Below are 26,765 nucleotides of genomic sequence, written 5' to 3'. Positions count from 1 at the left end.
CTGTGATTGCATGCACTACCAAACGCGCACCAACCACGGCGGGCTTTGCCCTGAAGGAACAAAGGAACACGGGTTGACACCAGAAATGTGTTTATTGCTGCATCAACAACACCAGCGAGCAACAAAATACGCTAGGGGATCGAGGTGGTCTGGCTCACCAGCAAGGTTATGAGCGAATGTTCACCTGCACAAAAGCAGGGAAGAAATGCCAAGGCTGGCCAGGATGAGCTCGCAGGATTCATTCCCGTGAGGCCTCACGCCACTGCAGAGAGCAGAGCGCCGCGTCGAAATGTCTGCACCCGACGAGTTCCCGAGGTCCCAAAGAGGAAGCTGTCTCCCCCCGAGTGCAGCAGTCACGGTCATCTCTGGCACTAGTGTCTTCCCTCCTGTGTAGGTTAAGTAGGGAGGACGCATTGCGGGAAAGCAAACCCAAGGGGACAGAGCGGGCCGAATCCCCACAATGTTAATGTTGAACACATCATTTGAAAGAAGAAAACACGCATGCAAAATTTGGTATCTGTAGTCCTTTGACAGATTATTGACAGACTGGTGGTGGCCTAAGGAAGGCAGGCGTAGTTTTAAAAAATTGGCTGAGGTTCAACCCGCCTGAACCTAGTAGACAAGCGAAAGCAAAGCCGGCGGTATATGTAGCCGGTGTGTCGTCATTGCTACGTCATCACCTGATGTCACATCAAGCGATGCGAATTTCGGCTCTAAAGGCCAAGGTCAAGTGACCACTGGTCATCGATTATGTGGTTGCTGGTTATTAGCTATGACCTTACCGTCATTTGCCAGCATGCGGCAAAGGTCAGCGTGTGGTAATAAGCTAAACACTGCATCCGCTCGCCGCAGTGTGCCTGATTGAACCTCCCTCCCCTCCAAAAAAAAAAAAAAAAGAAGTGGCTGGCCATTATGAGCTGTGCTGATTTTGGCATGCCCATTTTGCACGTGCGGATTGGATCCAAAGTGCAGCATGACGGCCAGCATGTGCCATGGCATAGTTGACTGGGCGTGGCAAATGCATGAGCACTAGTGAATGAGCACTAGTGCTCCAGTTAAGTCGCATATTATTTGTGCCTGCACATATGGCATCCTATCACTTGTGAAAAGATGCTGTAGGCAGTCTTTTGCTTGAATGCCTTCCTGAGCAGTCTAATTTGTTAAGAAATGGCATAATATGAGACTCGCACAAGAGTCCATGACCTTGGGGCTTGCTGATGGCTTTGTGTGTGCTTACAGGGCAGCCGGCTGGAGGACCAGCGCAGCAGCATGCCCACTTTGCAGCGTGCCCCAAGCGCCCCTGTGGTGCCAAGTTCGCGATCGGCCCCCACGGTGCCCGACGAGGACTTTTTCTCGCTCATCCTGCGCGTACAGGCAGGCCGCATTGAGGACCAGCGTACCTCCTTCCGGCCCCCCGATGCCGCCCCGACCACTTCGTCTGCCCCCGTCCGGGCCAGCCTCAAGGGCAGCCTCAAGTCGGCCCTGCGGGGGAGCCGCCACTCCAAGTCCAAGCAGTGAGGACAGCCAGTGTTGCTGGCCAGAAGGTCTTGCTCACAAGGGGCGCTTGCTTACGTGCACAGGAAGTAGCCATGTGGTTCTCACTTTCCTGGTTGGGTGAAAGCTCAAGGCATTTGACAAATTCTTGGCAGAAGTGTGTCCTTGCCGTGTTCTTTTGAATGTATATCAGCAGCAAACAGTGAAGGCTGTAATAGTTGACCGAGGGAAAATGCCACTGTTTGGGTGCCACCAAAGACCTGTAGCTCTTTGTTTACAGACTCAATTTTACTGCTTAAAATAACTCATTCAATCATGTTCCAACAAAGCATCAGGTGACACAAGTTGGTGCAGCAGTTCTTAATGCTTGTGTCTGAACATTGTCTTCACAGCACCGTTTCATTTGATGCAGTGTTGCCTTTAAATTAGCATAGCTAAATATTTCAGCTTAATGGTGCCACCATGCCTTTTAGGCATGCTGCTGTACCACCTGTTCTGTTTTTGCTTGCATGCAGTGGTGGTTCAACTGCAGCAGTTATCGCATTTTGATCATATGTGTTCATCAGTGTTGGATTGTGGCCAAAGACATTAATCAGTGAAAACTGGTATATTGCATTTGGTTGCATAAAATGAGTAACCTTTTTGGAAGAATTTGTTCCTTTCTTTGTTGGTAGCTGTTTTTAGTTGGCAGCTTATGTTCCTGTCTTTTGGTTGAGGCTCAGCGATACCAGTGCCGCAGCACGATCATAGGTTCTGTGTTTTGGAGCTGTTATCACGTTGGGTGAATGGTGGTTTTTAGAGCATACTAATCTTGGAAGTAGTGAAAATAAACAAACTGCAGCAGTGATATAGAACACAATATAAACTTGATGGGTAAAAGATGGATTTGTAGCTGAATGCCAAAAATTTGTCTAGCTCGACTTCTTGCCAAAAATTCATTGATGTTGGCCATGGCTTCTCAAGTTCACTAGAGTTTTCTGCAATTCATTTAACAAAAACAGAATTTAAAATGTCTGAGTTGTTCCAGCGGACCTTTTTTCAGGCTGCAGTTGAAAAGTGGACAGAATCTTCATCTGTTAACTTGACTTATTCCTCATTATTCAAAACAGCTGCTGTGGTCTGCATTTTGTGAAGATTTTACTACCAGCACAGGCTGAAAACTTCTGTTGCAGCTACAGAACTGCCTGTGGGTATGAAAATTTCTCTAAAACCTTAAAACCTTAACTGCTTGGACCACCACTGTTAAATCCGTAAAAGAGCTGCTGTGTATAATTTCTGTTGCTCCTATTGCTGTATGGCTGATATAACATTAAGCAAGCTTAATCTGCTGGAGTCTGCCTGGTTCTACTGCTGCTGATTTGCAGCAGAATCTCAGCACTTTAAGCTAACTTTATTTGGCGGCAGTTGACGTGGTTACAACTCGGGGCAGCTTGCGCCTTTAGTACCACTCATAGCTGTCCCAGCTTTGAGCACTGGCCACTTGCATTGGGCATTGGTGTTGTCACCTGTAGCCACAAGCGCGTGCCAGCAAAGTATCTTGTTTGTTTTGTGTAACATAAACGCAGGCAGCAGTCATGACAAAGGTCTCTGATAATGCTATGTATTTGTACAGGAAGGTCCACGTTTTAAGTGTACCTGGTGTTGCACGCTGGTTTATTTATTTTTTCCCAGATGTTGCTGGAATGTGTTCCTTATTTTTTAAATTAATGCAGCAGAACTGCTATTAATTTTGCATGGAGAACCACTTGAATAGACTGCCACATGCATAAAGATTAATGGCACATGACTGAACAGGGAGCAGTTTAACCATTTTGTCTTCTTCACTAAACACTTTCGTTCTTTGTGTGCAGGTTCATATGAACTACTAAACTTATTGAAATAAATTGGTGTTAGACATTCCAGATACATTAATTGCTTGCGTGCTATGTTTACTGCTGCAGCAGCAGCCATGTCATCAGTGTTATTAATCAAGCGTATTGGTCCGCTGCATGCTGGGCACTATTCTGATTTTGATTTCTGTACACTTGTTCATTTCACTGTGCAACAGTTTTTATTGTTCAAACTACAGTGCATGAATAAGTATTGAGCATTTGTTTTTAATGTGTATTGCAGCTTTTCAGAAATGTGTGATTGCAGTTACTGACAATTTACATGCAATCACTGGCCCTAATCATTGCTGGTATGACTGGACTTATATTGTTGTGTGTTGTATCTGTGTAGTGTGGCCCATTTTGTGTGCAGTCCCTGTCTAAACTGCATAGGCCAGTGCACGTGTGACTGGAGTTGTCACAAGTTGGGAGCGCTTAGAGAGCATGGAGGGTATTCAGTTTTATTCTCCAGAGAGAGGAGAGAACCTTGTGCATGACCTGTTGACTCTTCCAGTTATGCATGTCATGGTGTGTGTGTAGTTTTGACAGTGACTCCACTAACTACTGAGCTAGCAGTCCATCCTGTTCGATAAAACGCTGTTGCACTAAACTTCAGCCTTTTTCTGTGTTTACAATCCCTTCTTATTTACATATTTGTCATGTGTACTAATAGGAAAACCACCTGCAGTGGTGGGGAAATATATGTGTGGAAAAAAAGAAACTTAAAAAAAAAAACTTTTTAGTGTCAGTAAAATGCACATTTTCCTGGTATCTCCCCAAAAGAAAAGTATTTGTAATCATTCTTTTTGGGGAGTTGGGGGAGGGGTATCCACACGCATTCAGTTATTCAAGGTAAGGACATAAAGCAGAAACCACTGCAGAAATCCAGGTCAGATCATTTGTCTGTCTGTTCTGTTGTGTATTTTTGTGCTAGTTTTCATTTTATGACCATGCACCAGTCGGCCCCAGCTAACACTCTTTCATAGCAAGGAACCCTTTTTATTGCATCATTTTGGTTTGGTAAATGCGGTCTGATTTTGTATGTTGTGTCCTGCACCAAAATCGAATAGTTTCAGCACCAGCATTTTGCATTCCTATACATAGATGCCTCTGGAACAGAATAGTGCCAGTTCATTAAGTTGCCTGGAAAGGTTTAACAGAGCTCCAGACAGGCAGTGCACACAGTTTCAGAGGCACATTTCAAGGGGCTGAAACACTTGTATCACTTGTAGATGATCGCACGATTGTGTTACTGCATTGTTTCAGAGATGCAATTGCACAGCTAGTGCTGGTGGAAGAATGGGGTCATCGGCACAGCCCAGCAAATGCAGCTTTTCTTGAATCTTCTCTTGTGACTGTAATGTGGCTGCCTCTGCTAGGGAGACCTTTTTTGGACGTGGAACTCGCTTCTGCAAAGTTTTAACTGTCAGATCTGTCAGGTTGCCCTTGCCAGGGAAGTAGTTTCATCTGGCACTTCCTTGCATGCATGGCTGTCCATGAAGTCTGCATTACCATGTGTTCCTATCTGGGAAAGTGTCATGCGAAACGTCTTTTCTTTTAAAGTGAGGTGCTGATCTTTGACTTTGGGAGTGCAGAATTTCAGGAAGAAGTGAAGCCACATACGATTCCCAGTGAGGTGCCAAATGCCAACGGTGGTGTCATAGCTGTGAACACTAGTTTGAATTTGTCGGTGAAGACTTTGCCAGGAGATAGATCACTGTTAGTTTGAGAAAAACCAGCTGTAAGTGTACTGACTGTGCTGTTGCACCCATTTATTAGGGCTAATGCTTTTTCACCCGCTTCGTATGCAAAACTTCATTAGATATGCAGTGCGTTGCTTTCTGCTAATTTTATTTGTGCCAGAATTGAAAATTATTTTCACTTTTAAATGTGATCTTTTTGAATGCAGTGAAGATTTATTTATTTTATTTTTCAGATTAAAAACAAAAATGTTGGCATGTTGGGAATTCATTGTAACAGATTTTCGGCATTGCTTGATGTTTAATGTACACTGGAGGGGCTTCTCTCTGTGTGAGCATTTTAAACGTTCAGGCAGCACTGCCCAACTTCAGTATCTGGGAAAAGAATTGCCCCATTAATAATAACATTCCTCCTGTCATGAGTAGTGCTTGCACATGAGGTCAGTGCTGTATACAGGTTTCTTGTGCTGTTGGTGATCTTTTAATAGAATTTGTTATAGTAGTGTACTTTTTTGGCTGCACAAACGTAATTGTGAGGCTGCAAACGGAAAGTGGAATAGGGTAGGCGAGAGAGAAATACTGGAGAAAATAAAGAACTAGAGGAGAGGTTTTTGCAGTGTAGCAATTTTAATGAAATTTGAAGGTTCATGCTTTTAAAATAGATGTAATCAAGAGACATTTACAAATTGCTAGGCAGCTAAACATAGTCTTGCTCAGTCTAAATCTTCTTGGTAGGGTGTTGAGTCCACATTTTAACACAAGTGTGCCATTAAGAGAGAACAAAATATGTATGCCAAAAAGAAGTGTATAATGAAAGTTGTGCTCATGCTTTGGCCTAGCCAAGGTAGTGGTGTGTTATTGCAGCCAATTTGTTGGGGCCATAAGTTCCTTAAGTGTTCCTGCCTCGTAATGCCAGCACACTTTTTATTTAATATATGCACATTTGAAGAAATGATGGCTTCAATTTTTTTTTATTACAGACGTACTTTGAATGTCTTGTGGTAATATGAAGCCTACGGTTCTTCTGGCATAGATGCTAAAAGCGCAGGCTTTGCATTTTCAAATTAAGTTAAATCTGAATTATACAACCTTAACAAACAAGCAAGGATTCTACTGATGACACAGAAACTTGGAAGACTAGTTGGAATTATTGAAAACAAGTTGTTTACTAACACACACACACCAAAAGAAAATATATATATATACACATACCTTCACCCTTTTTTGGTTTTTTTTTACACTAATATTTGACCTCATGACAGTACTTGTGCAGTCCTTGAGGTTTTATTTCAAGCTCTTGTTTGAACCTTATTATAGATACTAATTGAATAGTTTGGCACAGTTAACATCAAAGCTTTGACGAATGTATTTGATCTCATAAACGTGCACACTTCTTAAACACTAGCTTAAAGTTTTTGTTTGAGGTTTGCTACTGATTGAATAATTGAGTGTTTGGGAATTTTTTCACATCTAGAAATCGGACGATGAAGCTACTCTGTTTAAGTTATTTTGCTGTGACAACCAGGGGCTCATTGCAGTAGCTGATTGGTGTTAAGAGGCTTTTTATTTTTAGTTCAGTGATATCTTGAGTGACGCTGACACTTATGTTAATTGTTTACACACAAGTTCAATCTCGTTGCTTGTTTCTGTTTGTGATGCCATGACCAACAGAAACAGACTGTGAAGCATGGCTGCGTTCACTGTAAAGGCGTGCTCATCATAATGGCATTTGTGCTGTGTATAGTTAGCAGCCTGCACGTCTATCTTAACAGCTGTAAAAATGTCCCTCTCCTGTGCCGATTGTTTTTTCGTGTCCGGATTCTGTATAGAGATTGTGTTTTGAAGTTTGCTTTGTACAGTAGCACATTTGGTGTTACTGCGTTTTTTTTGCTAGCCCAGCTCTTGGAGCGAGTTTACCAAGCTGAGTGAATTGGTGTCACTCTCTTCTCTGGGAAAAACAGAGCTTGCAGAGATTTCAGCAAGCTTGCTCAGTCTTCTGAGGCTTGTTCATTTTTCTGAAGGAATAGCTATACCATTTCACTCAGCTGAATGACGCGACCATTCTGGAAGCTGGGCTTGCAGATGGTGGCAATTTTCGAATTCTACAACATTTAAGAAGGCAGGTATTCATGCCACATGTGGTGCTACATAATGGAGACCTTAATGCGTGATCTCTGTGCAAAATTTGAGTGCAAAAACAAAAAAAGCGAGCAGTGTAGGGCAAAAAGATTTTAATCAGTGTTGACATAAATGTGCTGGTTACTATGTAGAAATGTTGAAAGCAAAATTCAGAATTGTGGCTGCTGCGTGAAAACTGTGGAAGAGAGTGCGTGCCTGGTGAGGGCTAAATTGTGCTGGTGAAGTGCAGGACTTCAGTTGAATGTCTGGCTTGTAGTTCTGAGCCATAGGGCAGTGTTGCCTGCCTTATCAAGTCTTTGAGGCAGCCTTGCCAGGCATGCTTCAGCAGGTACCTGAACTGCTTGTCTTTTAAGGTTTGTAAAGCGTCCCTCTGAAAAGGCTTTTTTGTCTGGCACATTCCGGTCGTCTATTGACCACACGAGATGCCTGCTGCATGTTAAATGCACGCCTGCGTTTCGTGTTTTCTGCCAGTTAACTAAGACCTCAAAGGTGTGGCTGTCTGTCCTTCAGTGTACCTAACCGTTGTGTTGTGGAAACCGTTGCCATTATGGAAGGTCAGGGTGGGTGTTGCCGAATTTGCATTTATGAAGCACACACACAACACACATGTGCACGTACAGCTTGCAGTTCTGTATTGGCGAAAAATGGTACACGTCTTATAGTCGGTGTTGTTAGCATGTACTCGAGGGTAGGTCTGCTGTAGGGAGCGACCAACACCACAGTAATCAATATGCAAGCTGTAGCACAGTTGCATGATAAGAAGAAAAAAAGCATGAAATTAAGAGCTTGCATTCAATGTTACTTGCACTTCATAGTTGGCCAGTACTTCTGTGAGAGTTCGATGCCATGATGGGTTGTGATGCCTTTAGCAGTTACTTTGTAGTGGAACTGCATTGAATTGGAACTGTTTAGTTTGTCACTGTGTTCATTTTTTTAATTTACTGGCAGATTTTTGGCCAGGGTATGTGTTGTACTATGATGGAGGTGCAGACATTGCATCATAAATGCACATGTGATTGCTGTCATTCCCTTCTGCTTGTGGGTAGTCTGTTTATCGCAGGGTAAACTACATGAAATTATTTAGGGCATTTCAACACTGCATTTGCAATTTCTTTTTTGTCTGCGCTTGCATTGTCATGTGCCTTTGTATCTGGCATGATCCTTTACTACTTTGTGACACTCATTATATAGCATGGGCCAGAATGTACTATAGTTGTGTCCCTATTCCATCCCATCTAATTCTTTTTATCCTTCATAGGTTTGAGCAACACCACATGGCTGCTATTGCTAAGGTTAGCCGCTCCACGTGGCAGATGGAAAGAATTGTTATACGAAACCAGTCCAGCTGTGCTGTAACCCGTTTGGAACACGAAACGGGACCTTTGGCCAGTTCCTACTCTTTCAGGCAGCACTTGACATCTGTTGGAAGTCTTTTGAGAAAAAGTGCCAGCTGCACCAGCATGACACAGTTTACAGATATATAGTATGTAATATGTATGTTATTTATGAAAGAGATGTTAGCTGTTTTTTCAAGAAAGTGTTTGCTAAAGGCAGTTCACCATGATGAAAAATCGTAAATGATGAAAACTAATGCCTGTAAGAGTTGCAGCAAGGTTATTTCAAAGTTTCATGTCTGAAAAATTTGTCTATTGGCAGTAGAAAAATCCTGTTGCGACTAGTGAGACAATCACACAGTTACAAGAAACTACCTTATAAGAAACTACCTTAGTGCAGCCGGCTTGGCAAGAAAGGCATCCATGTTAGGCAAATGCTTTTTCTTTTTGTCCATTTAACCTGCAATGAATGGGTATCCTTGTGATTAATAGATGATTAATGCAGTGCTTAAGGTGCTTTACTCGTTGAAGTTGTGCAGGCTTAAATGGTTTCTTTCTTCCTTGAGGAAAAAGAAATTGAAAGCAAATCTACCTGTGTAGCATGTGGTGTTGGTGAGCTGGAGCAGTTAAGGGCTTGAACTATTGTTACAGCCACGATGACCCAGAGTCATTGCTAGTTTTCATCGGCCTACCAGAGGCTGATGCCAATGTTCCGTCACACCACGACACACTGTGTTGGCCTGTGTGGATTCGTGTGCGCATTTGTGTGTGTGTGCGTGTATTATATATATATATATATATTATATATGCGTCTGTATGTATTGGCTTGGGAGGCATTTAGGTCCTGATGTTCTGTGTTGTCATAGCCGTGAACTGTGTTTTACTCAAAAATTCTCGCTTAGCGTTCATCTCGTACAGGCATCTCGTAATACAATATAAATATAGCCCTGCCACATATAGGAGCTCAGTAAAATTGTTCATGCTTCACATAAAGTATATTTTTTAGAAGAAAAAGCAAACAAAAAAAAGACTAGTGATCATCTTCTAATGCAGCCACACTAGGGCAGACTGCATCTGTTTAGCATTTTCTGCTTGTTATGCAGTTGTTGCATGAAGTGAACAGTTCATGTTAGAACAAATGTTGTTACTTCATGTATAAAATAGCGCCTGCCAGTGAATAAGATGGGCATTGCTCGGTCTTTTTTTTCCCTGCTTTCTTTGAATTGGAGAAGTGTGTAATGATTGTTGTAATCGTCGTTGTTTGCTCAGTGTAATCGTGTTCCGAAAGCCTGCTATGCCGAGTGAAACTGTTGGTTCCTGTGTAAGAAAATGTCATTCTTTCAAGAACTTCAACATGCTGCAGTGTGTGAACTTTCATCCAGGAAAATGCATTTGTCAGATGCCCGTGCGTGCAAATGTGTTTGCACCATATAGCTGTTATTGCAACTGTCAGCAGTTCCCAGTGATAAGATGAAATATTGTCTACTTGGAAACTGTCATTACACTGTAGACACTATGTTGTCAGCTGGTGAGGGAGCTGCCATTATCCCAAACTAAAATTCTTCCAAGCTACTACAGTGTGAACAATGTGAGTACCTGTATTCAACTGCCTTCATTATTTCTAGTATTTAATAGCCATTGCAACAGTACTTCAGAAGTGAACTGTAAGCTGCCCATACACAAGCAGAAATAAAATATATAAAAAGATACTTTCGTGCACAAGGAGTTGTCTTCTTGATATGCAAAAGTTACTGAACACCCTTTTCTTTACCCACGGTATGTGGATAACTTGCACATTCTCTTCGTACCTGCACATTGGTATTTGAGATGTGCTCTGGTGGGTCTGCATTGCTTTCTTGGCAATGGAGCTGCAACAGTTCATAGTCCCCGAGGTTCCCAACAGCAAGATAGCTATTTACTAAGGTTCAAACCTGTCTCGTTATAAGCTGACCTGAATGCGACAAGATTAAATGCTAGGCTGTGTTTCAATTACAATTTGAACACAACCATTCGAGCGCTGTGGTGCCTTGCATATCTTGGAAGTGCTGAGATTATATGCAGGCTTTAGTAAACCAGATGTTACTCTAATGGGATATCAGTTTTTTAACCTGGTAAATGGGCTTGCTACACAATCACAGCTGAATATGGCACGGTGAATCTGGTGCTGGGTGAGCACTCGTTACAGCAATACAGTGGAGTATTGATAATTCGAACTCGATGGAGACCGAACATCTGTCCGGTTCAGTTCCAACTGAATGGGAGTCCATGGCATTCTTCATGTCATATGTCTTTTACGGAGTTGGTGACCTTGTATCCCTACACACATTCCCAAGAATAAATGGGAGCCCAATCGGATCGAAGGGCTGGTGCACAGGCAACTGTACTGGAGACACGTCGGCTCGCACTCTGCTCAGCACTGACAAGCGAAGAATCTAGTATGACCAATCTCACGTGCCAGCACCATGTCCGTGTCAACCCTGCCGTGACAGGTGCATGGGAAATGAAGGGCGGGGGGGGATGAAGGAAGCGTAAAGCCCATGGCCCCTATAGAGAGCAGAGTCACCGAGCGCCACGACGCTGTGACAGAGCAACGTGTGTAGTGAGAACATTTTTATACCCTCCCAAAAAGCACTTCCTGGGGCATACTAGCTTTCTGCACCTTTTCGCAACAGTCCAAGGAGGAGGCATTTGACATCAAGAGCGAGAAGGACCTTAGTGAAACAATGAAGTCCGTCGAAATTACCCCTCCCACCTCCAGCCAACGGCACCATGACATCGCGGTCAACAACTCAACCGCATTGCAGTGTACCTGCTTTTAGGGGCATTGCATTCAAGCAAGTGGAAGGCAGTTTATGGTCTCCGCGGTGGCTCAGTGGTTAAAGACGCGCGTTCGATCCTGGCTGCAGCGGTCGAATTTCGATGGAGGCGAAATTCTCGAGGCCCGTGTGCTGTGCGATGTCAGTGCACGTTAAAGAACTCTAGGTAGTCGAAATTCCCGGAGCCCTTCACTACGCCGTCCCTCATAGCCTGAGTTGCTTTGGTACGTTAAACCCCCATAAACCAAACCAAAGCATACCAACGCGGTTTACGATGTCGGTTGGAGGTAATGGGCATTAGCAGTTTCGCTTTTGACGTGCTCTCGTGTATGCCAAAATCGCTCGAGACACTCTAAGTAGTGGAGAGCTCCGGATTGGTTTTGACCACCTGAGGTTCTTGCAATATGCACAGACATACAGACAGAAAAACTATTTGTTGCAAGTGAGTTTTAGACACCGCTGGGTCCCTGGGCCACTGCGCGGTCATCGCACTGCACACTGGCGCATCTTTTACGTCTCGCCTGTCTAAATGCGGTCACCATAGCCAAGATTTCATCCCGTGTCCTTGCGATCAGCAGTCGATATCGCTGTAACTACTGAGCCCACGCGGCGGATCGATGGACATTCGCAGTTTCACTCGAGATATATTCACAGCTGAAGTGACCAACCGCAGCTGCCTGCTGCACATGCAAAGTGGTAAATACGCGTCCCCACCAGGCCACTGCGCATGCATTTCCTCAAGAACACGCGACCGCCAACTGGTGGGCGAAAACAGCACCATGCACAGAGCCTTAAGTACATATTTGGAGGTTTTGAATCAGACCTTTATTGACATTGATAATAGGGTCTCTTGGCTACACATCACTTCTGACTGTACACTACAGCTCAATACAATCCAACCCCAGAATGACAAGGTAAATTCACTACGCACTCTTTTGCGCAGTCAGTCATGACAAAAGAATTCAGATTTGTGAAGGCAGGAAACACTAATTAACAAGGCTGGAAACGATGTGGAGTACTCTAAACAATGCAGCAACGGACGTAACTGTATTAGGCATAAAATTTAGTTATACACTGACAGAACAGTTCATTACACTGACAATACATTTTCTTAACTTTTGAACTGTAAAACATTAAAAACTGCAGAGCAATGTGAAGTGCCAAGTGGAGGAGGGAACTACCAAGCACTTGCTGAAAGCTTTCACCCATTCCCACCTTGTCAGGAAAAATGTTATGGAGGAAAAAATCTGAATGCATGAGATGCATACCTGCACTGTCTGTTGGTAGCTCACATGATGTAAAATTGAGCAGCAGTACATATTAGGGAGGGAGTCTTGAAACCAGGAAAGTCCACAAGATGTCAGACCTATGTGCCTCAGCTAGCCCCCATGCATACCACAAACTTGAAGGGTTTTACCTGCTTACTAGAATTACTGAAACATGAACATAACACATAACATACCAGCCTAAAGTTTCTTTCCTTGCCTCCAGAAATGAGAAATTCCTCACACCAACTGCTGCAGCTGTGCCAAGCAAATTGCACATAATGGGAACAAACTGGCACATTTTACCAGAACAAGATCAGAAGCAGTTATTCTGGTGGTTGCCCAGCATAAGAACCATTTTTTTTTAATTAACATTTTTATAATTAACAGAAATTCAGTAGTAAACCACTGAACACAGGTGCATGAAAACTTCAAAACACTCTATTCAGGCACAATAATGTGAGTGCAGTTGTGCTAGCTTGGGCATGGCAAGTAGGCATTTTTGATTCGGCATGCTGTGCTCACAGTGGAAAAAGCCTTCTTGGTGAGTGATGTGAAAATTATACCAGTAACTTTTGTGATGCTCTGCTACTTTTGAATTCTGAAGCCTATATCTTTTTTTTTTTTTTTTTAATGTGTCACATATCTTTACCACTTGAAAAACTAATTTTGTTTTAGGCATAGAACAAAGTCACAGTTGCACATGGATGGCGGCCAATAATACTGCTTCATTTTCATTCTCATGAAATGCACCAGCTTTCAAATTTCACTTCAAGCTACGTGAAACACACTGCATTATATACAAGACACACAGACATAGACACTGGCCACATGCAATGAGGAACACTTTAGAAAGTGCTCTAGGTTCACAGTGCACATCCAACAGTCCCTTGCCCTTGCACCAACTTTCTGTATCCTTTAATGTACAAGGTTCCAATGTTTAAGAACTACTCAGGCAGCCTAGAGGTACACTATGATGAGAAATCTAATCTTTATTACAGTATGCAAAAGCTTGAACTGAAAATAAGAGTTTTCTTCAATAAGGAAAGAATAGATGGTCACATGTCAAACTAAAATTGCATAACGCTTCCTAGTGCTACACTGCACAATTTCATACACAGGCCAGGTCCTTGTGCTGCTTTAGCATGAGTAAACACAAAATCTAGCACAGCAAGTCGCACCAAGAGGTTTATTTAAATTCTCCTGGACTGTAGTCCAAAACCCCCAACAGAGGGTAAAAGGAGCAGCACCAGGCTACTGAAGAAGAAAACGCACAGCAGAACAACTTAGATAAAAAAAAAGAGGAGTAAAATAACACGGACCCAGCAGGCCAACACAGCTGAGTTTTACAACTGATTATTGTGGTTAAAGGAATTACTCATGCGTTCCAGACACCAGTGCAAAAAAGCATCACAGAAATTTGAGCACTCCAACGAAAGTTATTCCACTGAGAAAATTTCAAACTAAAAACATCAGATGAAAACGTATTTCACTCGCCCAGTGCCACGATTGGACGCTACCAATCGAAACCGCGTATCAGAACACTCAGCAGAAGTTTGCATGCAAATGTTGCCTCACCAGGTCAGGCCACAGCTGCCCATTTTAACGGCAGCTTCCCTCCATGTAAGTGCCGAAGACAGGACACCGGCAACTTACTCAACAAAGGAAGCTCCCCGATGTTTCTTTGTTGGTAGGGGTTAGAAGGTGACCACTGTTTTCCCCTCAAACTACGCCTCCTGTTTGGCTTTTCTCTTCACATTTTTGACCAAGGTAGTCTAGGTGTGTCTACCGGCCTTTTCCTTTCTTTTGCTGCCTTGTCGGTATCAGCAGTCTGAACAGCAGTACTCACCTCCATGAAAGTTTGAAGCGATACGAAAAGTATCGCCCTTAGCATTAATCTTATTAGTTTTCGTTCGCTTTCAATGCTTCTTTTCAGTCTATACCCCATGCGAAAAGCTCACAGCACTCAGTGACATCATATTTTGGATCCATTTCCCGAGTATACAGAATCCAAGTTCAAACTGGATGCCGAACTAAACAGAAATACAGCGCCCAATCTGGCTGCCACCTCATTTCCACTGCCAAACATTGCCACTGCATTTTGACACCATCAGCTTGAAACAAAAATTTCCAGAGAAGGTCAAAATATTAAATATTACAATTTTGGCAATCACCTTCAAAGTTCAGGCATCAAAGAATAAAAGCCACATGCTTAACGTCACAAGGCCCCTTTAAAACATATAGTTTCTGACAAATTAAACAACGCACCTTAATAGGAACATCTCGCAGTGCAGAAGATAGCATTTTCATGCAAAGTACTCAAGTCCTTGTACACAGACAACAACGCAAGCCTTACAACATAGCATTAGTTCAACCCCTAAACTGCCACACAACCTACCAGCATATTATCATGGCAAATACCATGCTATACTGCATAAGTACAATAGCTTTACTGTACTGAAACGACACCTCTTCAATTCTTTTAAGCATGCATTTTGCAGTGGCATACTTCATTATGATAACACTGCAAAAATTACAGGTGTGCATTTAATCCAGACAGTAATCAAGTTAAGATAACTGCTGTTTTGTTGAACCAGTATGTGCTTATTAGTTAAATATGTTGTGCAAAAGAAAATATCATTACTTCTTCTAATCTCATGAATTTGGAGGTAGAAGTAGTTATGTGCAATGTCGTTTTACTGATATTTACAGGCAGCTTGAGATTCTTCCAAAGACAGACAACACCCACAAAATACCCACACAGATTTCTCATGCACTGTCTTGCTCCAAATTCAACTAATTGTGCAGTCAAGGTTTGTGTTGGGTAGGTCCTCAACTGTCTGTGCAACAGCTTTAATGAGATAAGTCATGGTACCATAGCAACCACTAGGTGCAGAGTCATAGAAGTGCTGACAGAGATTGGCCACTTTGTTGCAACTGTTCTTGGGAACACCATCAGTGGCACAACATAAGGTGGCATCACCATTGCAAAGCTTCTGCAAGAAAGCAAAATATGAAGACAAGTTTTAACAAGTTTTAACTGAACAGGTAACACATGACGAACAAAGTACTAGTTCCATTATTTTTTTTTTTGCTCATCCATGTTATGTTGGAGAAAATATCGCATCCTGCATTCAGAATCAGACACAAGTATAAATTGCTTTCTGAAGTTTATGCATGTCTCAACATATACCCTACTTTTTTTTTTTCTTTTTGAAGAAATGTCCTATCCTGCAACCAGAATGAGGTGGAACTGTGAAATGTATCTAGGATTATGTACAGGTATGAAAAATATGAGTGGGGAACACAGTTGGAGCATTCATTTATTGATTACTCCGTTATTATTTGTGACAAGCGCAGTTTTTCTCTCTCTTTAACTAGTTTTCGTCTGCGCCTACAATATCCCAATGTCGTTGTGCAATTTAGTAGAGAAATAACCAAGAAATTTGCAATTTTCTGCGTGAAGTTTGCTCCCTCTCATATTTTTCATACCTGTACATCTCAATATATTTTCTCTACTTCATACCATCTTGTGCATTTAATTACTAATTCAACGCTGTTGCACCATGCCAATTTTGTACTTGGTGCTCTCAATGTCACCCACACCAGCCGCAAATTCACCATTGCCCCTATTCCATATCAGCCCTCATTAATTTTCCTCCCACACAGCGTCACCAGCAGCAGAAAACTTATACTGAATGCAGAGTGCCTTGAACAGGCGCTATCGTTTCAATGTCATCGTTAAATTGCAGCCTACACTAATGCTGGAATCATAAAATGACAAATTTATCAGAGTGATTAGTATCAGTTGTTCTCAAGCATTATATGGCTGTCATTAGCCTCAGTGGTAGCGGCATATAACCACAAAAGGCGACTAAGGCACAGAACTGAAAGTGTGGGCCTTCGCTTAACTGCTGAATGCTATGATAATAAAACTATGATAAAAACAGAAACATTAAGCAAGAACTGCTCCCAGTGGAGTGGAGCAGCATTTCATGCTAAGAGACTAACTGAAGCAAAGTCTTATTTTGGCTAATGTGCTGCATATGTCACGAAACTAACTTTGACAAAGTATCACGCTTGTTAGGAAACTAGTATTGTAGTTGCAAGCATTTAATCCTTTAACGACTAAATTATGAAGGAAAAAAAACCATAACTGCTACTTTATACAAGCTAATGTGCCCATATTGAAAAACTAAGTTCAGGAATTTGTTAGCACTGCTATACAGCAGACTCTGGAAGTCTCCTTGATATGGCTGCACTTTTTGCACTAGCTCACAGAATTTGCCGTAACAGTGCAGTGCCAGTTCTTGCGGCGCGAGTGTAAGCTGACACTAGTGCTCTCGGTGCAGCAGCCAAATCGAGTGCAGAAGTGCAGAGACGTTCGTCTGCTGCGGCCATGTGTTGGTGTTTGTCGCTGTGTTTGACATATGCGCGGGATTTGCTAGTTGTATTGAACGCTGTGCATTTGTTCGATGTGGCACATCTCACGGAGCAGCCATGAAATTTGTTAATTCCAAAAGTGATGAAGAATTTGACGCCGCCCTTTCATTTCCGCTGTGCAGAGTGGCGCAGGCTGACCCTCAGAGTCGATGGGTACTTTGAAGAGAGAAGAAACTGAGCGACTGTTCCTCGAGACGACCTTTGACAGTTTGTACGTGTGGCTCAGGCTATTGCTGTTCTATCCAAAAAGTGCCTGCGGTTGTCGGCAATTACAAAGTTGCCTTATAACTTGGACTTATCTGAACTCTACAACTTGCGTTCACTGTCAGCGAACGGTGGCGGCGGAGTGACTATCAGAGACTGACTGGCTGGCGAAGGCAAAGGCTGCATGTACACGAAGCACGCTAAGCACAAGACTGTCGCCATCATGGATGTGGTCTATGCGCACAAGCGTCAGGGCCGCATTCTGTACAGCTTCAGAGGATAGGTCGCCCATGCTGGCGACCTCAAAGCCACTCGCTACTGTAAGCGGAGGTGCGGATGATGTCGCAGAGAGTCATCACAAACACTATTAACCATGCATTAATAAACACCTCACCATCTGCCTCTGCACTCCATCATGCTGCGTGTAATAATAATATTTGCACACAAAAGAGAAATGGTGTAAAGCAACGTGCGAGGCAGGACAGAAAGGTGAGAACCCATACGCAGTGAGCTTGCCAGCCAGTCACTAATGGTATGTGTGTAAACGGACACGCACACACACACGCATGCGCATTGTCATTCCAACTGTTAGGTGAGGGCACGGCGAAGATGCTGCGTCTAGCACAGATATGCGGCCGTCTCAACGTCGCTCACTATAACAAGAATGGCCACGGAGCCGTCTGCTACTTGTCCGTAATGGAGCGGCGCCAAGCATCTTGCACTACTTGTATGAGAAGAGAACTTGCCGGGAGGCTAATGCAGAAGTGCAGAAGAACTCATGCAGTACGAAGTCAAATCGAGTGTCGAAATGCAGGTGGCACTAGCTGCACTGTCAAATCAAGTGCGAGAGTGCTGCACCTCCTGAACTGGCGCAGAAAGTACAGCCAAATCGAGGAGACCATCCCTTTAAGACGAACTTGAGGGGACCAGAAAAGTTTTTCATCTTAACAGAAGTGCCCCCAAAAGAGAAATGTACACACACTATGCATGTCCAAATATGTGTTACATGAAAACAATGAATAAAATGACCTTGCAGTAAGGGGATAATTGCAAATGGAACATATATGGCACTATACATGAAGTGAACTGAGCATATAAAACAGTCACATTGTCCTACTTTTTTATTTTCTTTTCATTTTTCAGTCTTTTTCACTTTCTCTCTTCTGCAGCGACTGCTATTTGTTTATTTGTTTGTTTTTGTTCCTGACTTTACTTCTGAGGCTCCAAGTGCACTGAAGGTTCCTAGTTGGGTAGCTGTGCATCTCTCTTATCTTGCTCCTTCCACAGTGCAGCTGTTTAATTATTAAATCTATGAGCAGGTGCACCACATGCCTTTCCATCCACCGCAGGCAGTGCCCATGCGGCGCCAATATGTGGCCATCTCTGCGCTGTGATAACGCGTACTGTGATGTGAATTGTGAATTTTACTTCCAATTGTTTAAGCCCTAAGTCAAAGAGCAGGTCTATTCCATGCCTATGCGCCTTTAGACCACCGGTGGCAACACATGGCATGTGACACGTGCACAATTCTGAGATCTGGCATCTCAGCGCACAAGCAGGAGTGAAGGTGCCCTGCCTTTTCCGCATCGGCAAGGAAGCTTCCCCGCAAGGAAGCATGGCCTTGGAAACACAAACCAGAAAAAAGGGAAGGAGGGGAAAGCCTCTTTCTGCTGGTCAAGTTCTGAAAAAATGACTTCTCTTCACTGGAGAAATTGTGGTCATCATTGGTGAAGACAATATAGGCCTCTCCATTTGAAGAGGAACAGTCAGAGTAGGATGTGTGAATGTGTAAGGTGGTGAGAGAAGAGTGTGGGAGGGTGGTGCGCGTAGTCTTGAAAAGCTCTTTTGCGGGTAATAAGGCATCCACTGCTCAGCAGGTAGAAGTTTCTTGCCTCCCTTTTCTTGTTAAAGTTTGTGCTTTCTGCAGTAGCTGGCATCATATTTTCTGATGAAACACACCTACTTAAGCTGCTTGGACCCGTAACAGCATTGTGCTACACAAAAGGACTTCACGCATCTTGTAACAACACAGGCAATCATCTAGGGCCCAGGGAGTGTAAACAATTTTTATACAATAATACTTTTATTCTTCCACAAACTTTTACCCAAGTAAGAGAGACAAGGAGTTGTTGAATGTTGGCTAGCAGTTGTGCACTCATGCCCCATTTTCCTTTACAGAGCTTCCTTGCAGTGAAGTCATATGTTTTCATCAGAAAGCCCAGTCTACAGGGAACATATCGACATCAAAACTGACATCATACACAAGGCACATGTGGTATGTCCTGAAGTTGCAACACTGGGAGTGAAAGAGAGACTGAGAACAACTGTATTGAATTTTTTTTTTCTTAGTAAAAATCGATCCTGCGGTCTTTCTTGCTATGTTGATGTTTGTCTGGCAGTAAATGACGCATTTGTTGGCAAGAAAACTGGATTTAAAAATTATCCCACCACTCAATTCAAACTTGCGAAAACTCACGATGGACCGCATTTGCTTGCGAAAAAGGCCAGTGATGGCAACACCTCTATTTAATTTATCGGCATTTTCTAACTGAAAACAGCTCCATTTTTCAGTGAGAACAGCCTCTTTGTCATTAGAATGTGCGAACCTATCAATAGAGACAAACTTCCAACTTGTCCTCAGTGTCCCTTTAGAGGGTCGAAAGAGCCTGTAGCAGACGATGTGTGTGCCAGGCAGTGTATCACGCAATTAGGCGAACGCTGGACGTGATGAACCAAGGTGAACCGGAGAGCTTGCCTGAAGCTTGCCCCATTGGGCACGAGTGGGTTCTAAATGGCTTGGCGTGACGACTGAACGCTAAAGTGTGGCCTGGCAATGCTTAGTTGGGTACTGCAGTATAATTTTTTTAAATGTCAGGCGAGGGCACGATGCTGAAATGCTCTGTAGCTGTTGGGTGCACACACAGAAACACATGGCGCACCTGGTGTAAGCATCCACGTGTTTTCGAAGCGCCAAAAGCACTGAAAAATATGTGGCATTTGGCAATCTGTTTAATTCAACACTGTGCGAAGGTGGTGTCCAGGTGGCCTCATTCAATTAGGATGAATCGAAAGTTTGCACTGTCAGTGTTGATTCCTGATGAAAAACAAAGTTGACATGGCAGCTGCACCAGCAGTGCCATCCCTTGTCAGTGACAGAATGGCAAAAGCAGACAATGCAAAGCAAAAAGTGCCGTCCTCTCACAGGTGCTCATTTGCAGTGTGGTAAATTCATGCAATTAGCATTCGCATCACTCATAGTTAATGCTTGCAATGTGTGCCTGCTTTCTGCGGTTGCTATGGGCAGCAGTTAGCTGCCAAACCACCACAGCTATGCGGCTGAGTGATTCCGAGTGCTCTTCTCTACATATCACTTCCGGCAATTGGTAATAGCACCCTTTTTCTGGCTTCAGTTTTAACAAGTTTTTGCAAGTGATTCCCTATGCACTCACTCTCTCTTGACATACTACTAGAAAACAGTGTTAAAAATTTCATTTCAGTTGGCCTTTAAAGGGGCCATGAACCATCCCTCGAGTACCACAAGTCTTTCTTAATGAGTAGAATACACTAGTTAAGTTGCGCAAGTCCTACACTGTGCACATCACTCACAAACGGGGCGTGAAGTAAGTTTTCTATTGCTTCTTACAGTGAACTACTACTCTACTGCTGCCATTATGCTATCATAGAGGAGCCAGCATGTGGCATTAGTGCCTGCACTCGCTCGCGTTGCTGCTCAAGATAGTGGTAAAAACCAGATCACCACCAACAATGGCAAGTGGACACAGCCATGGTAAGACAGGCATAGTTTCACGAGCCACAAGCCAAGGTAAAATGTTGAACTGAGTTGAGTGAAACAGCAGAAGCTGCACATTGTTCTGGTTCTGGTTGCATGTTTTGGAAGAATTTCTTCGGGACATTGCTTGTAAGGCACTCTTTTCTTGTGATTGACAAAGAGGCTTTTGAAGGCTCTTCAAAGAGAACAAAAGTCTACAGCATCTGTGCCTGAAAGATTGTGCTTACCTGATCTTCCAGGAACACCTTGTAGGCATGGCGCACCAAGCCATCTACACTTATCACTTTGTTGATGAAAGTGACAACATTGTGCTCAGCCAGAAGGGTAAGCACCATGATAGCTTCAACCATCAGCTGACGGTATTCTGGCTGTGGGATGCAGTTCAGCACATGCTCAAATTCCAAAGCAAACTTAAGCTCTCCTTGTGTCATCTGTAACAAAAAGCAATGCGCATGTGCTAATTTTCAGAGCTTGTTATTTGAGCTCATAACAGCAAGACATCCACAAAGTAGAAAAGAGGAAAGCTCTCTGGCTGCACACTGAGTTTCCTTTTCAAACAACACTACTACTAACAAATATGAATGGTTAGTCCAAATTCGTCTACTTGGGTGTCTGCGAGTGTGCTTAACTCAGCGACAAGTGCGCAAGTTTCAACGGTATGCAACTAGTGAGCTATTCCATAAAAGACAGTGCAGCCGATTCGGTCAGCATCACAAATGCTTTGAAGCAGCACATCAACTACCGTAAGTAGATGATAATATGCCCAGCTGATTGTCTGCATCATGTCCACTGCTCTTGCGCCTACAGTAGAATCTCAACCATATGAATCTCACAGGGTCAAGAAAAATGTTCGTATCATCCAGAATTCATATGCAGAATTTATGCAAATCCATCTTTGGCTAATGCGGTTTACATGCAGCTGTGCATCACCGCTGACTGGTGACTTCGGCGCTGTGCTGGTTGTGCGTCACAGCTCACTGCTCGTGGTGTGCACCACATGACTGGCGATTGCGGCGTCGGCAATGTATATGGGCCACGCGCCGCCACGAGACTGGTGGGGTAAGGAAATTGTTCATAACATTTGACTTTCTGCCTACTGCACGCAATGCACTCTGGCCAAGGCATTTTACAAATTCGTATCATCCCGAAATTCGTATCAACTGGGACCATACCATCCATATTCTACTGTACCTACTCTCTCCTGCCAACAAATGGCATCTACATGCAAAGGTCCTTCTTATACTCCATTTCATACATAGTGCACAACTCTGCCAAAGCTAGCACGCCTCTTTGAGCTGGCTACATCCGCACTCAAAAAGTAGTTTGTCATCCAAGTACAGACAAGCATCTTTTATGGTGAAAAAGCTTAAGCACCAGTAATGGCAACGTCCTGCACTTTGTTTCACCTCTTACCATGTTTTCATCCTGCCCCTCACAGAGACCTCGAGAAGAGTGATATGGGATGGAATGATACATGGCTGCATGCCTATTCACTCAGACTCCATTCACTCTAAAAAAGTAGTTCGCCATCAGTAAAAATTACAGTAAGAGGGTTCAATAACTGAATGTCTGACTGCCTTGGTCATGATTCGCAATGCGAAGCATGTTTTTTTCAATGTTTTCATCAAAACCTTCACCGAGGCTTCGAGAAGTACAAGTGATACTTCTATAAACAACAAAATATGCGAACATAAAGGACACACACAGGAGACGAGGTTGACAGGACGAAAGTGCTCGTCCGTCAAACTCATCTAATCTGCGTTTCTTTTATGCTTGCACATTTGTTAACAGACGTCATGAACCAATCCCCCCCAGCAAGAAGTACTGCTAAGCTACGTGTGATATGTGGTGGCGCAACATGCTTTTGCGAGCGCACTACTTGAACAGCTTCCACAACGTTGCACACTAAATGTGAATCAGAATATATAGAAGCCTGTGCATTTGGCACTGCACTAATTATTTATGTGTAGCTACACTCATTTGCCTCCTTGGGATATGTAAATTAAATCGGCTTACAGGGGTAGAAACAGTTTATCTCTACCATGACCACATTGCTGCTTCAACAAAGAAGCATGGCTCATTTGTTAGCACCTTTGATGAATGTGCTCCAATAAGACCCATCTTCGCACCCACACATTGCATTTACAAGTCGTTGCTGATGGTGTCTCAGCAGCATAGTCTGAAAAATATTCCAACACTGAGCTTTACTACAAACAAACATCTTTTAAAATAGATAGCTGCCTTGTGCCTCCTTACAGCCTGGTGCTGCATCATTGACTGTCGTCTACTTCATGCCCATTCCTGCATCTGGAAAGAGCGTTTAGACTCAATGTGCATTCCCACAGCATGCCACTAGGCATCTTAATGATATAGGCTGCAAAACTGTTCTTTAGTGCAAATTTACTGCAAACTGCAAATTTAGTGTAGCTGTTAAGTTATAAAAAACTGCACTGCTTACTTAAGTTGACTACAAGTCACTATATTTTTCTTAAGAGTTCAAAGAATGCCTGAACTGAATTAATAATGGCTGGCTGCGGAATGACAGTTGGCTGTAAGCAATTCCAGGATGGTCAGTTCAAAAATAAAGTTGATAAAAGAATGGGAGGGCTGAAGCATGCATTGATTTAAGTGTTTGGGGAACCCAAAAAGTTCTCCCAGAAACGCAACCAAGTTTGAGAACCCCTGCAGCAACAGCTATAAGAACTCCTTTGGGCCCATTTTGGTAAGAATGAAAAGTACAGTACGTCTTTGCTGGTGGACGCACGTCGCGTACATTACAGTGGCTAGCATGAGGTACCAACAAGTTTTAAAATTTTTCAAGTTTATAAAGTGTCATACCAACTAGCCCCCTACAATACTCTTCTGGTTCCCACTAAACTCATTCTTTACACTACTACAATATGCGGTTGTTGGTCGTGCTGGTGTCGTAGTCAGTCTAGCATGACAGATCGGCATCTGCATACCGACAAGCTTACCGACCGTCGATCGGCGCTGAGTTGGCCTAATGTGAACAGACCCTACCTATACTGAGGAAAAACTACTGTTATCGCTTTTGCGGCACCAGTTACTCCTATATGTGGGACGACTGCTGCTTTGATCGCCCGCGAAAGCACAGGTGACAAGAGACTTCGCTGCACCCACTGCAGCAATGACAGCAGACGACGTTGCTCTGTGTACGCCCTTGTGATGTCACGAGAGCATTCAATATGGTGGTCGCTGCCAGTGGGAGGAGTTTCCTGGTCTCAATTTCGATCACATTTTTTTTTAATAAAAAACACGTCTAGGGCAGCCAAATTTTAAAAACTGAATCATAGGCTCTTTTATTAGTTACTGAAGTACAAAACTGTACTGCGAAGACCAACCATGTCATGGCCCCTTTAAGGTACGGACACACTGTCGGAAAACCGTGCGCAGCGCGCCACCGCCGGCAAGCAGCTTGCCGCGCTAAGAATGGGTCGAGGAGCCATTTTCGGTGGCTTGCCGTGTGCCGCGGAGCGGGGGGACCAATGAGCGGCGCCTGACTTAGTCACGTGGGGAGCGTCAGTGCCGCTATCTCTTGGCTCCTACCAAAGTTACTTCCAGTGGCGGCAGCGGAGCCGCATGTGCTCTTCCAGAAGCAGGGATATTGACTGGTTTGGTATGAAAAGAGCTCTGCGCAGCGGCGCTTTTCCGCGCACTCCTTGCCGCTGATATGGCCATCCCTTTCAAGGTGAGGGTTGTGTCACCAGCGGCGTGCCGCACGTTTTTCTGCTAGTGTGCTCATACCTTTAAGCACTGTAGAGCTTGGGTCATAAGTCTTCAGTCCACATTGCCTGTTTTTGGTGGTAAGCGAGGTTTAACGCCCCAAAGCTACACATGGGCTATGAGAGACGCCATAGTGGAGGCCTTGGGATTAATTTCAGCCACCCGGAGTTCTTTAATGTGTGCTGACATCCCAATGGGCACTGAACCTCCCTTGAAAGTCCTGCAGACATCCTGAACAACCGCAGGATGTTCAAGGGAGTTTCAATGCCCATTGGGATCACAAAGCACACAAACCTTTTTGCATTTTGCCTCAAATGATACAGAAATCCCGGATGCCGCGGCCGGGATTCGATCCTGTGTCCTTGGGCTCAGCAGCTGAGTGCCACAACCACTAAACCACTGCAGCAGGTATATTGTTCCGTTTCTAAGTAGCAGTTAGTACAGTGGAGCACTTACAGTACGCCTAAAGGCCATACAGTCTTGAAAGGGGAGAACAAAGATTCTCCTCACCCTATCAAGGTTTAGAGTTTCAAAGGTGTCATAAGTGACTTACTACATCGCTGAAAAGCAAACCATGTGGCCTTAATACTTTTGAAGCTTGACTAAGCTTGTGGACAATAGGAAGACATTTTAACTCGTGCCGAACTATGCACCCTGAGCCTGTTTTTTAGGATTTCATATGCTCATAAGTTAAATTAGGCATCATAAATATAGTGGAAAATTGGAAAGTATACAAAGCAAAAGAACTATCAAAGCTGCAACTTTTACCAACCTCTCGTGTCAAGTGTTGAGACAGCACCTTGCCCTCTATGGAAAGGCCAACACACTGCAAAAAAAAAAAAAGGGGGGGGGGGGGGGGGGGGGGCAAAATTTATTTAATAGAACCAGCAAAAAAGTTTGCAAGTTTCACACGCTATGGCACAAATATAATGAAATGCACACCAGAAGAGAACTGCTGTTTGGTGTAGACTTACCCTTTCAAGTAGTTTCCAGGCTCTTGGGTAAAAGCCCATAGGCACTCTATTCAGTGCACCATCCAGTCTCCGCCTGCGTATCCACTGACCTTGGCGGTCGAAAGCTTCATCCTGTTTTTTAGTGCTTGTGACAATGCTGTCTCTCATGGTATGCTGCAAAGCATGCTGCAAATAGAAGACGAACTGATCAACTTTCTTCACAAACAAAGTAATTAAAGCGCACATGATGCCAATGCAAAGCTTCAGGTGGGAACAAATGAAAACATTGAGATGAGCCTTCTACCACAGTACCTTGAACGTGTGTCAGACAAACTTCAATGTTCACCTTCACCTGTGGACATACTGAAGTTGGCCTGTATTGATAGACTATGACATAATAATGACAGAGAGACCACTCTCACCGAAAGTTATAAGTTTGATTTGGTTTGGTTTGGTTTGGTTTATGGGGTTTAACGTCCAAAGCAACTAAGGCTATGAGAGACACCGTAGTGGAGGGCTCCGGAAATTTAGACCACCTGGGGTTTTTAACGTGCACTGACATCGCACAGTACACGAGCCTCTAGAATTTCTCCTCCAAAGAAATTCAACCGCCGCGGCCGGGATCGAACCCGCGTCTTTCGGGTCAGCAGCCGAGCACCATAACCACTGAGCCACCGCGGCGGCTTTTATAAGTTTGAAAAGACCAAAAAATGAAATACAGCTGTCGCCACCACTGGCCAATTCCGCATGTAAAATGCATGTGTCAACATCAAATTTTGGGTGCAGATCTCAGAGCCTATGCTACACCACCTTTTACTTCAATATGGTGGCAACCAGTGCTTGGTGTTGATGTCATGATTAAATCGAGTGGCGAGAAAATTTTTAAATTAATTTTCTCAGCCATAAATGTGCCCTTTGCTGTTGGACAAACGTCAACACACCCAGAAAGAGCCAGAGAATTAATTTTCATTGAGAATAATAATTCGATGCGCTTGTCCTTGGTGTCCTTTTCAAA

General features: G+C 43.6%; 2 protein-coding genes across 2 annotated transcripts in view; one reads left to right on the top strand and one right to left on the bottom strand.

The window, feature by feature from the left end:
• pins (G-protein-signaling modulator pins) overlaps positions 1 to 10,244 on the top strand; it is a 32,577-nt gene extending 22,333 nt beyond the window's left edge. Inside the window, exon 12 of the mRNA XM_089582061.1 lies at positions 1,240 to 10,244. Coding sequence (XP_089438187.1) covers positions 1,240 to 1,518 — 279 coding nt within the window. The 3' untranslated portion in view covers positions 1,519 to 10,244. The remainder of the gene's footprint in view (positions 1 to 1,239) is intronic.
• Positions 10,245 to 12,153: 1,909 nt separating this feature from the next.
• Positions 12,154 to 26,765, bottom strand: part of LOC149352850 (putative phosphorylase b kinase regulatory subunit alpha) — a 64,459-nt gene continuing 49,847 nt past the window's right edge. Inside the window, exons 27-30 of the mRNA XM_089582056.1 lie at positions 25,772 to 25,936; positions 25,570 to 25,623; positions 21,281 to 21,484; positions 12,154 to 15,612 (exon numbers count right to left, since the gene is read on the bottom strand). Coding sequence (XP_089438182.1) covers positions 15,409 to 15,612; positions 21,281 to 21,484; positions 25,570 to 25,623; positions 25,772 to 25,936 — 627 coding nt within the window. The 3' untranslated portion in view covers positions 12,154 to 15,408. The remainder of the gene's footprint in view (positions 15,613 to 21,280; positions 21,485 to 25,569; positions 25,624 to 25,771; positions 25,937 to 26,765) is intronic.

This window comes from Amblyomma mixtum, chromosome 3, assembly GCF_055824585.1.
Source record: "Amblyomma mixtum isolate Tamu chromosome 3, ASM5582458v1, whole genome shotgun sequence".
NCBI lineage: Eukaryota > Metazoa > Arthropoda > Arachnida > Ixodida > Ixodidae > Amblyomma > Amblyomma mixtum.
Note: the sequence above shows the minus strand (reverse complement) of the source record. Positions and strands in the feature narration are given on the sequence as shown.